The sequence below is a fragment of the Phyllobates terribilis genome, unplaced genomic scaffold (assembly GCF_046119375.1).
Source record: "Phyllobates terribilis strain yellow unplaced genomic scaffold, ASM4611937v1 Scaffold_4__5_contigs__length_816908805, whole genome shotgun sequence".
Taxonomy (NCBI): Eukaryota; Metazoa; Chordata; class Amphibia; order Anura; family Dendrobatidae; genus Phyllobates; species Phyllobates terribilis.
In genome coordinates, this window is record NW_027362764.1 from 234,550,780 (window position 1) to 234,565,346 (window position 14,567).

The 14,567-nt window shown below is 41.3% G+C and overlaps 1 protein-coding gene across 4 annotated transcripts; it reads right to left on the minus strand.

Annotated features, from left to right (window-relative positions):
* Positions 1-522: 522 nt before the first annotated feature.
* Positions 523-14,566, minus strand: KIAA1143 (KIAA1143 ortholog). Of its 4 annotated transcripts, none has more exons than XM_073678153.1 (4): positions 14,410-14,536; positions 12,987-13,096; positions 8,180-8,321; positions 523-2,474 (listed from the first exon to the last, which is right to left on the minus strand). In XM_073678153.1, exons 2-4 carry the CDS (start codon positions 13,092-13,094, stop codon positions 2,269-2,271), a joined length of 456 nt encoding a protein of 151 aa, XP_073534254.1. In that variant the 5' UTR covers positions 13,095-13,096; positions 14,410-14,536; the 3' UTR covers positions 523-2,268. The 4 variants fall into 4 exon arrangements, with proteins under 4 accessions (XP_073534254.1, XP_073534252.1, XP_073534253.1 ...); XM_073678151.1 differs by having other exon boundaries at positions 1,737-2,474; positions 12,987-13,111; positions 14,435-14,566; XM_073678152.1 differs by having other exon boundaries at positions 1,737-2,474; positions 12,987-13,111; positions 14,296-14,413.
* Between the last annotated feature and the right edge of the window lies 1 nt (position 14,567).

Below are 14,567 nucleotides of genomic sequence, written 5' to 3' on the forward strand. Positions count from 1 at the left end.
CATCAGATTGGGCGCAGGGCTCGCATGACGCAACAACCTCACATGAGCAGAGTGCAGATTTTATTAAGGTGTATAGTGAACATTTTGAACCCAGAGGTACGACACAGAATTTGTTTACATTAGGTCATCATATAGAATAAGTTGTCATTAGTCTTGAGCGCAAGTGCTCGCTACTTGAGTTTGCATCGGGTACCCAGGTATGCACCATGTACAGCGTGTGCTCGAGTGACATGCTCGAGTCCCTGCTCCGCATGTTTCAGGGTAATTAGACACCCAAAAAAAAACAAGCGGGGATCGCTTGTGCATGGCAGGCAATCCCCGTAAAGTTTTTTTGGCCACGAAGCATATGGGGCAGAGACTCGAGCATGTCACTCAAATACCCACGATAGTCAATGCATACCAGAGCACCCGATTCAAACTCAAGTAGCGAGCACTTGCGCTCAACACTAGTCGCCATATCGTCATCTTTTTTTCTTACTTTTGAAAAAAATCCCAACCCCATCACAACCCTAACCCCAACCCCAGCCCTAACCCTAGCACAACCCTAACCGGAGCACAACCCTAACCCTAGCACAACCCTAACCCCAAACCCAATCCTAACCCAAGAGTTTATTTTTGACGCCGTTCCTCGTGCGGTATAAGTGATTAGACGACTTTATTCTTTGGGTCGGTGTGATTACAGCAATACCAGAATCATATGGGGTTTTTATGACTGACAGCTGTCACACACTAAAAGACGCATTTTTTGTAAAATCTAGTTTTTGCATCGCCATATTTTGAGAGCTATAATTTTTCCAGATTTTGGCAGACAGTCATGTGACGGCTCGTTTTTTGCGGGATGAGTTGACGTTGTTATTGGTGCCATTTTCAGGCACGTGACATTTTTTGATCGCTTTCTATTCCGATTTTTGGGAGGCAGAATAAACAAAAACCAACAATTCAGGAATTGTTTTTTTTTTTATTCTGTTCCGCGTGTGGTAAATTTGATAAGGTAGCTTTATTCTTCGGGTCAGTACGTTTACAGCGGTACCACATTTATATCGTTTTTCTATGTTTTGCACTTTTACATAATAAAAGCAATTTTATAGAAAAAAATATTTTTTAGCATAGCTTTATTCTGAGAGCTATAACTTTTTTATTTTTCGGCTGATGGAGCTGTATGGCGGCTTGTTTTTTGCGGGACGAGATGACGTTTTCAGCGGTACCATTTTTATTTATATTTGTCCTTTTGATCGCGTGTTATTCCATTTTTTGTTTGGCGGTATGGTGATAAAGCATTGTTTTTTGCTTCGTTTTTTTTTTTTTTTTACCGTGTTCACTGAAGGGGTTAACTAGTGGGACAGTTTTATAGGTCAGGTTGTTCCGGACGCGGCGATACCAAATATGTGTACTTTTATTGTTTTTTATAATAATATTTATTGATGGGTACATTATATTTTTATTTTTGGTGGATTATTTTTTTTTTTTTTTTCACTTTCTGAAAGTTTATATACTTTATTACTTTGTCCCACTCTGGGACTTTCACTTTTTTTTCTCTGATCGCCTGCATGGCACAGGAATGCAGCACCATCCCTGTGCTATGCAGGCTGTCAGCGCTGGACAGGGAGAAGATTGTTTGGAGATGCACTGCGCATGTCCAAACAATCTTCCTGCTGTCTGGTGACCCGGATGTTGTCATGACGACATCGGGTCGTCATGGCAACACCCGGGAAGCCTTTGCAGACAGCGCTGGAAGCCGGAAGAGGAGGTGAGTATCTGCGATCACCTCCCCTTGCCCTCTCAATGCTGCGATCGACTTCGATCGCAGCATCGCGGGGGTTAATGTGCTGGGAGCGGTGCAGGACCGCTCCCTGCACATTGTCACAGCTGACACCCGATACTATCAGCTGACACCCGGCGGCGATCGAGCCCGCACAGCCTGTGTGCACGCGCGATCGCCATGACGTACTAATACGGATCTGACTCTTAAGTCCCAGGGCACAGACGCGTATTAGTACGTCAAATGTTGTTAAGGGGTTAAATACCTATTTCGTATTTTTTTTTTTATTCCATCAGATGTTTTGTCTCTCTATTCTAATATTACAAATATATAATTTAATAGAAGTATTTTGTCCTACTTTTTTTTTTTACAAAGCACATTTATTAAAAAAAACCAAAGACCTAGGAACAAAAATCCACAAAATATAGTTCAGTACATCATTGTTCAGCCATAATATTTTTTAACAGTTCTAAAATAAATCTAAAAATCCAATGATTTTTATTGATGATTTAATCTTCATCCTCCTCATCAAAAGACAGTAAGCTAGTATTCCGCACTTGCTTTTGGCTGGATTTAGAAGACGTTGATTCTTTGCTTTCTTCGTGATTCTTTTTCTTGCTGGAGGATGTATTTAAACCTATAGACTTGTCACCCATGGAACGTTTTGCTGGCTTTTTAAACAGAATCTTTCCATCTGCAGGGGCTGGTTCCTCATCTATAAAAATAAGCAAGGCTAAAGCATTAAATACATAACTAAAAACGAAGAAGCTGTCAAAGAGTTGTTTTTTTTTTAAAGAGGGTTGTCCACTACCCTGATTAAGTAACTGCTTTTGCCATGAATGCTTAAAGAAGTTGTCCACTACTTGGACATGTTCCTGTTCATATCCCTCACTTGACCCCCATAAAATAATAAAGCCTATACTCACTTCCCGTGCTGATGTCGTTCCCGCGTTGTCAGCACTCGCTCTCCTCGGGGCTCCAGTGCTGTTGTGACACGTGACGCCGGTGCCCAATCAGAGCTGGCGTCACTGTCCCCGCCTCCTGTCGAATTGAACATGAAGATGAAGTCAGAGCAGCCACAGCCTGGACTTCCTCTTCATGTTCGATCTGTCTGAAGGTGGGGACAGTGACGGCAGCGCTGATTGGGTGCCAGGGTCATGTGTCACAACAACCACACGGGAGTCCCGGAACCGCGAGTTCTGACATCACAGGAACAATGACAGCATGGGAGGGGAGTATAAGCTTTATTATTTTATGGGGGACAAACATTTTGATCAAGGGGTTGCCCTAGTAGTGGACAACCCCTTTAAGGATAATGCCCCAGAATTCCCCATATACTTTTTCTGCCAAGTTTCATGTTGTTTTATGCCTTTCTGCTTCACTTCTTCTGTCCTGACATCAGCTTTGCTGTCATAGCAATCACATTCTCTTCAGAATCCTCTGCTCCCTTCTTACTACATTTCCCATCATTCCTTGTATTGGACTGCAAGCCAGCAGTGAGCACAGTCCTGTAACTCTGCCTAAACCCCTCCCATTCCACCAGCTTCACACACAGCACCAGCCTCATCTCCTCAATAAGGATCCTCAGAGAATAGAAGTAATGCAAAGCGCCAGAGCACCCTGATAAAGATTATCCTCTACTACACCTCCTCATTGACATGGCTCATTCAAAGCTTTGAAAAAGAACACAATTGGAGCGTTTTAAACGCGTAGCTAATCCTGTGACTGCGGAATCTGTTTTTATGGAATAAAGATCTGTCTGCTGCACTTTAGAAGCTGGAATCTTTTTTTCTTCCAATTTTTTAAATCCGACCAGTGTCACTGTATGTGGTAATAACTCTGGAACACTTCAACATATTCCATCTCTGAAGAGGCAATTTGCCTATCAACATATTCCAGTGATTGAGATTTTTTTCCTTGACAAATTGTACTTAATGTTGGTGGTAAATTCAGGTTGATATGATTTGCGTTATGAAAAATTTGGAAATGTTGTGAAAATTTATTATAAGGGGCTGCTTCACATTTGAAGTGAATTTTTAGAGGCCTATGTGTCATAAAACAACCAAAAGCGACCCCATTATAAAACCTGCACACCGGAATTTATTTAAAATCACATTTAGGAAGCTGGTTAACCCTTCAGGTGCTCCACAAGAATGAAATTAAAAAAGGGAAGCAAAAATGAAAAATGTGTTATTTTTCACAAAAATGTTGCTTTAGCCCCAAATTTTTCATTTTCACAAGGGAAAAATTATATGTGGCTGTACATTACTGTTTGGCCACACGGCAGGACTTGGGAGAGAAAGAGTACAATTCAACTTTTTGGGTGCATATTTTCCTAGAATAGCTCAAGGACTCCATTTGCAGAGCCCAAAGTGTCAGAACAGCAGAAATGCCCATCAAGTGTCACCATTTTAAAAATTACACCCGCATGGGAATTCATCTATGACTCCATGAATGTTTTTCAGAAACAATCACGCAGTGGATGTTGCGTAGTGAAAATTGCAACGATGCCAATGTAGTGCCCAATACATTGCAGTGTCCATTATATTTTGCCCAGCTTGTGCTTCAGGAGACATGCACCCCATAAATTAAGACAGCTATTCTCGCTACAGTAATGCCAAACGTGGACTAACTGCAGATAAGACACATTGTGGGGTTCAGAAAGCAAGGGGACATTTGGATTTGGGGGAGCCCAGATTCCGCTGGATTTCTCCTGGGGAAGGGGGGGCCATGTTGCTTTTCCTGAGCCTTTATGCTATCAGTAACGTGGAAACCCCTTATATTTCTGTTAACAGATGATGTACCTGAGTGGGGGCTTGTTTGTGTCGGTTGAATTGCAGCTTTTATTGGTGGCATTTTGTTGCACATTACATTTAGAATCACTTTTAAGGCTTGGTTCACATTTATCCTGTGCTCTACGATGAGCATTTACAACAGAGTTTCCATTTAAATCTCAAAAATACCTGATTAGGCGTTTTAGATGAAACCCCCGACAAATCCAATCACTGCAATGAGGCAGCAAAGTTACTCTGGACCCAGTCTGGTCTCTGTCCAGCTTTTCACTGCTGTACAAAACTGTGGTCGACCATACTTTTGTGCATGCCTAAAGACGGATACCGCCAAATCATATGCTAGACAGTCCAGAGACTCCTTCGGTCTCATTATAGTGAGTTCTATTGCATTTTTTGTCTGAATCACGTACTTCACAGATTTACACGGAAACTCCGGTGTAAGCGCTCAGCGTAGAGAGCAGGATAAATTTGAGCTGAGCCTTACTGCCATCTTTGGGAGGCAGAGTGAACAAAACAACAGCATTTCAAGGAGGTGCTTATATTTGTTTTACACCGTTCATGCAAAGTAAGTGACAAGATGGATTTAAGCCCTTAGTGACCACCAATGTCTTTTTTACTGACCTGTGTTTTAAGAGAATAGCATCCCCGATGGGTGAAAATGCAGCAGCTGTCAGCGGCACACTATAGCTGGCACCCTGCAGCCTCAGCCACAGTCAGCATTAGCACTGACCATGGCCGTTTAACCCCTTAGATGCTGCTGTCAATTGTGACTATGGCATTTAGATCGTTAACATAGTGTGGTGGCTCCCTTTTTAACCCTATAGGCACCCAGAGACCATTATTGTGTCCGGATGAACAGAGCAACAGCAGTTCAAGAATTTTTATTTTTTTTTTACACCGTTCATTATGCAATGTAAGTGAGGAGATAGATTTAATCCCCGAGTCAGTACAATTACAGCGATAGATATTTTTTACATTACCATATATTGAGATCTAGAATTTTTCCATATTTCTGCTGACAGTCACGTGAGGGTTTTTTTTTTTTTGTGGGATGAGTTGAAGCTTTTATTGGTACCATTTTGGGGTACATAACATTTTTTGATTGCTTTCTATTTCAACTTTTGGGAGGCAGAATGAACAAAAAACAAGCAATTCAGAAATTGTTTTTTGGGCTTTTTTTTTTTTATATACCATTAATGGAAGCTTGTATTTTGTGGGGCAAGTTGAGGTTTTCAATGATACCATTTTTCATGTACATACAACTTTCTGAGCATATTTTACTCCACTTTTTGTTTGCCGGTATGATTAAAAAGTATAGTTTTTGCCACTTTATTTTTGATATATTTTTCTTACTGTGTTCACTGAAGGGGTTAAATAGCATGACAGTTTTGCAGACGCAGCAATAACAAATGTGTACTTGCTACATATTGGGAGAGGATCTTGGAGATGGAAATACTCCTTAGTACTGTGTTACTGTTCTTTATACATAAGGTCAGATACTGCTACAAAACTCTGGTAGGAACTTGCAAAAAAAAAAAAAAAAAAAAAGGAAGTAGGATATCCAGCTTATTTTTTTTAAGAACTTATACACAAAGCCAAAAACTTTATTTCACAATATCTTTAAAATTAAAACAATAAAATAATTTTGCCTGCCACATCACATCAATAATCTCCCTGATAAGCCGCACCTTTTTGACGAGAAAAGAATGCCTTGCAAAAGAACCAAATGGCTGCATTAAGACATGTGAAAATTTCGGTAACGGTGGTAGCATACTCGTTATACGTGGTAGCTAGATGTGTTGAAAGTCCAAGCAGGTTCCGCTGTCCTGTACACATGACATCTAACAGTGGATAAAAAGTCTACACATCCTCGCTATACTGTCAGGATTTTGTTCTGGAAAAAAAAAAAATCATACCAAGAGGTATCATTTATAAAATTTTTCTACCTTCAATGTCACCTATAATCTGATGAGGTTGAACTTTTTGGTGCAATAATGCACATCACCAAAAGAACACCATACCCACATTGAAACATGGTGGAGACAGCATTACGCTTTGGGGCAGTTTTTCGGCAGCTGGAACTGGGGCTTTTGTCAATGTGGAGAGAATTATGAACAGTTTCAAATATCCGTCAATTGTTAAACAAATTCTTCAGGCTTCTGTTAAAAAGCTGTAGATGAAGAGAAATTTCACCTTTCAGCACGACAATGACCCTAAAGCATACCTGAAAATCAACAAAAGAATAACTTTGACAGAAGGAGATCAAAGTTTTGGAATGGCCCAGCCAGAACCTGGACCTGAATTAAATCTGAAAATCTGTGTGTTGACCTGAAGAGGGCACTGTACACTGGAGATGCCCTCAGAATCTGACAGATTCGGAGCGTTATTGCATGGAAGAGTGGGCAACGATTGCCAATTCTAGATATGCCATGCTGATAGACTTTTAGCCAAAAATACTGTATAGCGTCATAAATTCAAAGGGTATTTCAATAAAGTATTAGTTTAAGAGTGTGCAGATTTATGCAACCACATTATAGTTGTTTTTTTCTTTTTTGACCTGAAAATATTTCAGTTTGTTTATTAATGAAATTGTACAGATTATAGGTGACATTAAAGATGGAAAAAGTTCTGAAAGGATTCTTCTTGGTATGATTTTTTTTTCACATGACAAAAACGTGGAACTACAGTGTGTAGACTTTGATTTATTAAAAAAAAAAAAAAAAACAGGTCCCTGTTTTCTGAATTTTTGGATTGATAAAGAGCTTTCAAGTCTGAAAAGTTGCTATTGTATTACACGGGAATACTAATAAATCTGCATTGGAACAAATGTTGCTGTCCTACTTGTATTATTGGGAAGCTCATGTGTCCCCAATATAAGTTATGTACATAAGGCATTGAGCTGTGCATGATCCCTATTTACTATCCCACAAACATACAGACAAACATTTATTGTGTAATCAGGGTAAAACAAAAAAAAATCATCATTTAGCCAAAATAAAAAAAGTTCTGGTTACATGCCCAGTACTTATTTCCATAATTTGATCAAGTTTGGAATCATGAAAACAGAAGTAAAACATTAAACTACAGAATTTGAATGGGAAAGGAAGTGTCATAAAATGTTTTCTATCTGCCTCGTTTAAAGCTGCTATCCCTCATTTTGCCTGAATAATACATGTAGCCTGCACAACATTTCTGTCCGGCCAGAAAAACGGATAGGCAACGATATCCAATTTATTCACATTACAGTTTATGGGAAATTGATCCTAACAAATGGTCATCCGTTAACAGATGTGTATATTAGTGTGTATATGCCAAGAACACTAGTTATTTAGAGACACTTCTAGTAAAAATAGATCCCTTACAAACAGATCAAAAACTGATATAGATTATATATATATATATATATATATATTTATATTTTTTTTTTTTTTTTTTTTTTTACAAAGGATCCGTTCTTTTGTTTCCATTCTGAATCCGCATTTGTAATAGATTTATTTTTTTCCTTTTTTAAACAGTGGACAAGAGAACAGATTCTTATTTGTCCCAAAAAATGTATTTATTGAAATGTCAATATTTTTCGACACATTAAATTCTTCAGAAAACTGTTTCTAAGGCTTCATTTACAAACCTTTTGAACCTTTGATTTGTTGCTTGATGTTCATAACCTCCTCGGCTGACAGGTCGCCCTTCTTCAGCACCACAACCTGCGGTAGTTCATCCTCCTTATCACTGCCATCACTATCATTCGCTATTACGGGGAGATCCTGTCGCTGTAGGATGGGGGGGGGGGGGGATTAACAACATATGAGTATACTGAGTATTTTAATTTCCTCCTTCTGTCACCTTTGCCACAACTGCCAAGAAATGAACAGAAACAATTTTTGCCTGTATACGGTATATTTTTATGTGTAAATAACATTAGCTTTATTTTTATTTTCGGGGTGAATGCTTTTGCTGTCTAGAATTATTGTTCGCAAATTGAATAATTTTACAACTACCGTATTTTTCGTACCATAAGACGCACTTTTTTCCTCCAAAATTTTGGAGGAAAATGGGGGGTGCGTCTTATACACACACACACACACACACACACACACACACACACACACACACACACACACACACGGGGTGTGGAGGAGAGGGGCACGTGAGGCAGCAGCTACCCGCTGCAGCCTACACTATCCCCGCTGGTAAAGAAAATGAATATTCACTGCTCCCCACACGCATTGGGCGTGGGGAGCACTGAATATTCATGCTCCTTAATAGCGGCACACAGCGGAGCGAAGCGCGGCTCCTGCTGCTGCCGGAATCGCGTGTGCCCGCTGTTAAAGGGCATGAATATTCAACCTCTCTCCACGCCTATGGGAGTGGAGAGGGGTGAATATTCATGCCCTTTAATGAGCAGGCACACGCAATAGCCGGCAGCAGCAGGAGCCGCAGGCTCCGCTGTGTGCCGGCTATGAAGGAGAGTGAAGTCACTGCTCCCCGCGCACACAGTCCCGGTGTGGGGAGCAGTGACTTCTGGCAGCTGATCTCTCCATGTGAGCCGCGCATGGTAGTAACGTCATGCGCGGCTTACATGGAGAGATCAGTGCAGGCAGACAGGACGCAGCGCTGGAGGAGAGAAGAGAGGTGAGTAGGAGTGTTTATTTTTTTTTGTATGTGCATCTTGATGGGGATGAGGGGTGCCATGCATACCAGGATTGGGGATGAGGGGCGCCATGCATACCAGGATTGGGGATGAGGGGTGCCATGCATACCAGGATTGGGGATGAGGGGTGCCATGCATACCAGGATTGGGGATGAGGGGTGCCATGCATACCAGGATGGAGGGGTGCCAGGCATACCAGGATGGGGACCACGTATTAAAAGTAAGGGGGGGGGGCATATATACCAGGATGGGGGATATTGTCAGAATTGGGGGACATTACCCCTATACCAGTGTCAGCAGAAGACCCCCCTCCCCCTTAAAAGTGCATCATGACCACATTTTTTGCTTACATTTTTTTTTTTTTATTATTTTCCTCCTCTAAAACCTAGGTGCGTCTTATGGTCCGGTGCGTCTTAGAAAAATACGGTATAATGACACTAAAAACAAGCAGCTCCATCAGCTGGAAATCTGTATTGAATCTTCATGTTTCAAGATTTTACTTTGTTATTTTAGTCACTTATATAGCGCCATTAATTCCACAGCGCTTTACAGACATCAGCATCGCTGTCCCCATTGGGCCTCATAATCTAACTTCCCTATCAGTATGTCTTTTGGAGTGTGGTAGGAAACCTGAGCACCCAGAGGAAACCCCCGAAAACATGGGGAGAACACAGAGTGATGTGAAAAAGTGTTTGCCCCCTCTACTGATTTCTTATTGTTTTGCATATTTGTCACACTTAATTGTTTCAGATCACAAAACAAATTTAAATATTAGACAAAGATAATACAAGTAAACACAAAATGCAGTTTTTAAATGAAGGTCTTTATTATTAAGGGAAAAAGAAATCCAAACCTACAGGGCCCTGTGTGAAAAAGTGAATGCCCCCCCCTTTAAAACATAAATTAACCGTGACTTATCACATCTTTGGGAAGCGGAGTTCAATTTCCCTAGCCACACACAGGGCTGATTGAGAACAGGTGTGGCAGTAATCAAGAAATCACTTAAATAGGACCTGCCTGACAAAGTAAAGTAGACTAAAAGATCCTCAAAAGCTAGACATCATCCTGCGATACAAAGAAATTCAGGAACAAATGAGAAACAAAGTAATTGAGATCTATCAGTCTGGAAAAGGTTAAAAAGCCATTTCTAAAGCTTTGGGACTCCAGTGAACCACAGCGAGAGCCATTATCCGCAAACGGTGAAAACATGGAACACTAGTGAACCTTCCCAGGAGTGGCCAGCCGACCAAAATTTCGCCAAGAGCGCAGCGATGTCTCATCCAAGAGGTCACAAAAGATCTCACAACAACATCTTAAGAACTGAAGGCCTCACTTGCCTCAGCTAAGGTCAGTGTTCATGACTCCACCATAAGAAAGAGACTGGGCAAAAATGACATGCATGACAGAGTTCCAAGACTAAAACCACTGCTGAGCAAAAAGATAAAGGGTTGTCTCAGTTTTGCCAGAAAACATCTTGATGATCGCCAAGACTTTTGGGAGAATACTCTGTGGACTGATGAGACAAAAGTTGAACTTTTTGGAAGGTGTATGTCCTATTACATCTGGCGCAGAAGTAACACAGCATTTCAGAAAAGGAACATCATACCAACAGTAAAATACAGTGGTGTTAGTGTGATGGTCTAGGCTGTTTGTCTGCTTCAGGACCTGGAAAACTTACTGTGGTAAATGGAATCATGAATTCTACTTTTTACCAAAAAATCCTGAAGGAGAATGTCCGGCCATCTGTTCGTGACCTCAAGCTGAAGTGCACTTGGGTTATGCAGCAGAACAACGATCCAAAACACACCAGCAAGTCCACCTCTGAATGGCTAAAGAAAAACAAAATTAAGACTTTGCAGTGGCCTAGTCAAAGTCCTGACCTTAATCCGATTGAGATGCTTTGGCATGACCTTAAAAAGGCGGTTCATGCTCGGAAACCCTTCAATGTGGCAGAATTACAACAATTTTGCAAAGGTGAGTGGGCCAAAATTCCTCCAGAGCATTGTAAAAGACTCATTGCCAGTTATCGCAAATGCTTGATTGCAGTTGTTGCTGCTAAGGCTGGCCCAACCAGTTATTAGGTTTAGGGGGCAATCACTTTTTTCACACAGGGCCCTGTAGGTTTGGATTTCTTTTTCCCTTAATAATAAAGACCTTCATTTAAAAACTGCATGTTTTGTTTACTTGTGTTATCTTTCTGTAATATTTAAAATTTGTTTTGTGATCTGAAACATTTAAGTGTAACAAACGTGCAAAAGAATATGAAATCAGGAAGGGGGCAAACACTTTTTCACACCACTGTACAAACTCCTTGCAGATGTTAGTGGGATTTAAACCCAGGATCCCAGCGCTGCAAAGCCACATAGGCTAAGTGGTTAGCACTTGAGAGCCTTGTAGCTCTGGGGACCTAGATTCAAATCCCACCAAGGACATCTGCAAGGAGTTTGTATGTTTTCCTCATATTTGTGTGGGTTTCCTCCGGGTACTCCAGTTCCGTCCCACACACCAAAAGACATACAGATAGGAAATATAAATTGTGAGCCCCAATGGGGACAGATATTCTGGATTTAATGGCACTATATATGTGAGTAAAACAAAAAATATAATACTTAGTCATTAGAGGTATATGCTATGATCATATAGTTTTCTTTAGTATAGCCTAAGAGAACGTGTAAGGGGTGATACAAATGCACATTGGTGAAATTTACTAAAACTTTTAGACTGCGTAAAATTAGACTAGTCAGTCTGAAAAATGAGCCAATTATATTCCACTGGCTAATAATGTTTGATATATTTAGTGCCTCTCGAGACACCTTTGTCTATTTATTTATTAATATACCACCTATTGGTTGGTTTGTTTTGAGCCAGTAACTTGTGTCACAATTTTGGTACACTATGTATTTTAGGTCACTCCTCCTTTCTAGCCAAGACCTTTTTGCTAGACCAAGCCCTTTGACAAGCGGGTTAGTAAAAGGGTCTAAAAAACAAATGTGGGGCCCTCAATGGAGCAGAGGTCGAGCAAGCGGAACTTCACTAAATTCATTCTTAGGTCACAGCCCCACTATCAGTATTTGGTCAATATTTTTTCTCAGGAGTGGGAGCCAAAACAAGGAGTGGGTGATAAATGCAGAATAGGTGACTTGTTTCTATTATACCTTTTCTCTGATTGTTCCTCACCTGGTTTTGGCTCCCACTCCTGAGAAAAAATACTGACCGAATACTGATAGTGGGGCCGTGGCCTTAAAGAGAGATAGGTCATCAATGTAAAAGTAGTGGACAATCACTAGGGTAGGTCATCAATGTCTGATCGGCCGGTGTCCAACACCCGGCACCTCCGCCAATCAGCTGTTATCTGTGGCGGTGGCCGTAAGTGCTCACTTGCAGAGCTGGTCGCCTTCTCGTAGTGGCGTAGGTTTGGTACTGCACATCCGCCTCCTATTCAAATCAATAGGAGGCGAATGTGTAGCACCCTGCAGCAGCCACTATCAGAAGATGGCCAGATCTACAAGTGAGTACACCCATAACAGCTGAGGTGTCGGGTCTCGGACCCTGGCCGATCAGACATTGATGACCTATCCTAAGAATAGGCCATCAATGTACAAGTAGTGGAAACCTCTTTAATGGAAGCACCAGAGACAACCGAGCACAGATTTCCGCTATCTCTAGTGTTCCCATTAAGTGGTCTGACCCCCAGCAATCAAGAGCTTATTATTCTTTTCAAAGTCAATGTACTAGGTTTCTACAAAAGCAAGAATAATTTAAGGTGAACCTAGAAAACACTTACCTTGGTGTCTACAGTTGGCCCTTCTTTGTAGCCAACATCCTTTTTGAACTTTTTCAGGAAAGACGGTTCTGAGGGCTTCACATAGGACACTTGATTCCTCTTACTCATGGCTGAAAGGCATCAAACTAGGAAATTGTGATAAAGATACAATGGGAAGTGTGAGTGTAGTAATCCCCAAAGTAAATTACTAGTAGGACATACTGTATGGACAATGTAGTCTTTCTGGGCTTCAATTGTTATCAAGCCTCAAATTTTTCAACTTTATCATAGCGGTAGGCTCCCAGCGTCCAGGGCAAGGCAAAGCAGTAGGTGTCCCCAAACCTGTGAACCACTAGCACTCCCCGAGTGCCTTCCACCCGTCCTCTAGTCAACCTCTTATCCTGCGAGCTTGTGTATTGTAAATTCAGCAAAATACTGAAGCAATTAGAGTTTGCGTTCTAATCTCCTAGTTTGTTGCTGCTCTTTGCAGCTTAAAAAGTTATACGTTGCTATATAGCTTTTTGCTTTTACTACATTTTTAGAATGTAACATTTTATTACCCTCACACCAGCCTGAAGTAGTCTAACCTGATCCCGAACACTTAACCCTAGTTAGAAAAAGTGTAAAAATGTTTGATTTAGGCTTTTTGCTTAAACGAGAAACTATGTTTTAAAGATAAAGTTACATTTTTTGTTTTTTCTTACTTTACTTGTATGTAACAAATTATTACCCTAAATCTAGTCAGAATCCTAATCAGTGTTAGTGCTAGAAAAGGTGTAAAAATGTAAAAGCAGCTGTTAGCTATAAAGGAAGAGAGTCACGAGCACATGATTCCATACTGTCTTCATTAATTAGCTGCTCATCCTCTGTCATCTTGGTCACTGCTCATGCAGAGCGCAGCAGTGGAGATGAGTTTGTCAAAGGCAGCAACTGATATATCACAGAGCAGCAGATGACATACTCTTCCAGACGGCTGCGCTCCACAAAAGTAGCACCAGGCGGGCACGTACTGCACCGCAACAAGGAGAAGGAACATTTTCAATCGTTTGACAGTGGGGGAGAATTTTGTGCCCATCCTGTGTCCCCTTAGCACACGAAGTAGGCGTCAGAAGAATGGGGGCTTTGTCTCCCAGCCGCACTGTTGGGGATTTATCACATTTTTTGAACAACGTGGGCAAAATTGTTAGAACTACCAACAATATCACCACAGTCACCGACCGCTGCAGACAATCTTGCCGCAGACAGACAGCCTCACCACTTGTCATTTACAAACACTGCAGTTCCCTGCTGGGAATGTCAGATGTGTCAGTCACCAGACATCACCACTGACCTGCGCAGCTGTGAAATAATGAGAAGCCGCAGGGACAATGATGACAAGGGGGATCAGGGGCAGTAATGGGTTAAACCATGTGAGTCAGGCAGCAGAGCCCACACCGACACATACCTGTCCGGAAATACAGCTCGCCTACCTACAATTCACTGCGTGCTGCAAAACAAACGATATCCAGCAGACGGCGGCCGGAGAGGGACAATCCAACTACAGCAAAGGAATATCGGACTACACAAAGATGGCCGCCGGAGCCTCACACACTGGGTCCGTTT

Excerpts from the sequence above, each read along its gene's own strand:
- KIAA1143 (XM_073678153.1), bottom strand. The coding sequence starts at position 13,094 with ATGAGTAAGAGGAATCAAGTGTCCTATGTGAAGCCCTCAGAACCGTCT. Across the intron at positions 8,322-12,986 it reads GGCCAACTGTAGACACCAAG|CGACAGGATCTCCCCGTAAT; the intron begins GTAAGTGTTTTC and ends CCCATCCTACAG. Across the intron at positions 2,475-8,179 it reads ACAAATCAAAGGTTCAAAAG|ATGAGGAACCAGCCCCTGCA; the intron begins GTTTGTAAATGA and ends TTATTTTTATAG.